General features: G+C 43.3%; 1 protein-coding gene across 1 annotated transcript; it reads left to right on the top strand.

Annotated features, from left to right (window-relative positions):
• Positions 1-1,336: 1,336 nt before the first annotated feature.
• On the top strand, positions 1,337-1,845 carry MAA_11470 (uncharacterized protein; the record flags this gene model as incomplete). Its single annotated transcript, XM_011413464.1, has 2 exons — positions 1,337-1,678; positions 1,750-1,845. The coding sequence occupies 2 exons, from the start codon at positions 1,337-1,339 to the stop codon at positions 1,843-1,845; spliced, it is 438 nt and encodes a 145-aa protein (XP_011411766.1).
• Positions 1,846-2,181: the final 336 nt, after the last annotated feature.

The raw sequence follows: 2,181 nt of genomic DNA, 5'->3' as shown, positions 1-2,181 counted from the left end.
AGGGAATAGACTAACCTGCAGTAAGTAGGCGAGAGAAGAGAAGATACCTTGAACGACGATCTTGCACCTGCACGTACAGGAACTGAGGTACAAAGATTGTGAGCCTGAAAACGAGCAGATGCAACTGTTGGTGAAAGAAGCGTATGGAAGAGCCGTCGGCAGTGACCGGGAATAATTTACAGTTTAAGTTTACTAGCGTGCAATTACATGGTTCCCCAATCTGCCAGAGGGTCAGGGGCTTTTCGTGTCATTTACCGGGTACAACGTCTCCAAAGTTTTGATTCAGTATCTGTAACGGATAGCCTCCAAGTGGGCCCTACACACCCTCTCGTAGTTAAAATGGGTCACTGTGAAGTATCTAAGGAAAGGTTGGGTTGTCCGATATATTGTATTGTACAGGATCGTAGCAAACTAGCCCCCCAAAATAAACACATGTTTCCGATAAGCAGTAAGATGGGAGTAACATAAGTTTAGCGAATAATTCTAATAGACGGTAGTTACGCAGCTACCTCGATAAATCCAATAGAACAAAGGTGGAAGTTGGCAACACAATGCTTTCTTTACACTGCTCTGGCATGGCGACTTACAATAGGGACTGCGACATCAGAGCCCAAGCACAAGTGGATAGACTCACTTTGCATGTACATCCCACACTTTGGACCCAGTCAATAAACTGAAGTCTCCACGGAGTTGTTCCATAACAAGTAACCTAATGCGTTTAAATAAGGAGTAGCTATTCAAAATTTCGCTCCCATTCGTGATGATATATTTTTGACACACTAGGTCACTTGGCATAGATTTGATGACGTGTAAGGGTAACTTTATAGCGCCTCATGACGGCTTTACATTCAATATTGTACAGGGTTATGGTGCGAATTCAACTCGGAGGTCGATGCTACTTCGCCTGAGTCAGGCGATAACCAACTGGAACCGAGTGATACATACTGCAACCTCTTGGCGTGTAAATGTACAGGGTAATGCTAGCTAACACACTCAGACTCTGGGATCCATAATGCCGTATAGTTTCAGACCACAGAACTGGAGCCGCCGCACAACTTGGCGTGTATAGAAGCCAGAGTTTTATAGAGTCAAGTTTCTGTTTCAGAGGCATAGCAACTGAGGCTTTTCGTACTGCATGCCATATTTTTCTTATGTTTACCGTATTTGTATGTATTCCCACCGAAATATGTATACAAATGTTCGATGCCGAACCGCATTTCAAAACCTGTCTCCCAAACAACTCAACATACTGGACTACCATCAACAACTACATTATAATATCTCGCGAGAGACATTAAATCATCTACTTCCAACACTTCCAAAACTTCTTGACAATATGAAAGCCTCAAATGTCTTTCTTGCCGTCTTCCCTGGCCTGGCCATTGCTGCTCCGGCTCTCGACGCCCGTCAAAACATTGATAAGGCGAATGAGGCACTGAAAGCGCTTGACGACCAGACTTCAGCCGTAAAGGCAGACACAGAGAAAAATCTCCAGGACCAAGCATACAGACAGGCAGTATGGACTGCGAGGGTTAACCGAGAGGTTGATTTCTCGGATAAATTAGCAGAGCTTCTAAAAGACCAAACGGAGGCAAAAGATGTGTTGAATCAATTGAAGGATGAAATTATTGAGTCAAAGAAGAGTGCTGTTGAAGCACCCGCGAGACTGGAAAAACAGGTTAGCCACTTCGTCTGGACAGTTGATTGTATAATTTGTATTACAGACAAAACTAATGCAGTGAACTACAGAGACAGAAGCGAGAGCAGAACATTCAGGACTATGAGAATATTGCGAATGACTTAAGGGAGGCATTCAGGACTATGAGAATATTGCGAATAACTTAAGGGAGGCATTAAAAGCCTAGATACTCTCTTACTATTACTAGGCTGCAACATTTGGTCTAAGCTAAATGAAGCCCAATTAGAAGAAGCTATAGCCGTTGTATGGAGTTCTCTGTTGGAGCTCAAGCTCGACCGGCGATAGTGTGGTTGGATAATTCTAAAATAGAGAAACGTGCATTCTATTAGTTACACGAGTTCTCATGACCATCGATGCTATTTCTCTTAACCTAAAGTAGGTGTAAAGCCTTGATTACTGCCTCTCCGCCATATCATAGGAACGGAAGTGTACCGTTCCCGGAATATGTTTTGCTCTTATTTCAACTCAGGTTAAAACCTCCA

This window comes from Metarhizium robertsii (genome assembly GCF_000187425.2).
Source record: "Metarhizium robertsii ARSEF 23 chromosome Unknown MAA_Scf_8, whole genome shotgun sequence".
Lineage (NCBI taxonomy): Eukaryota > Fungi > Ascomycota > Sordariomycetes > Hypocreales > Clavicipitaceae > Metarhizium > Metarhizium robertsii.
This window is presented reverse-complemented; position numbering and strand designations above follow the sequence as displayed.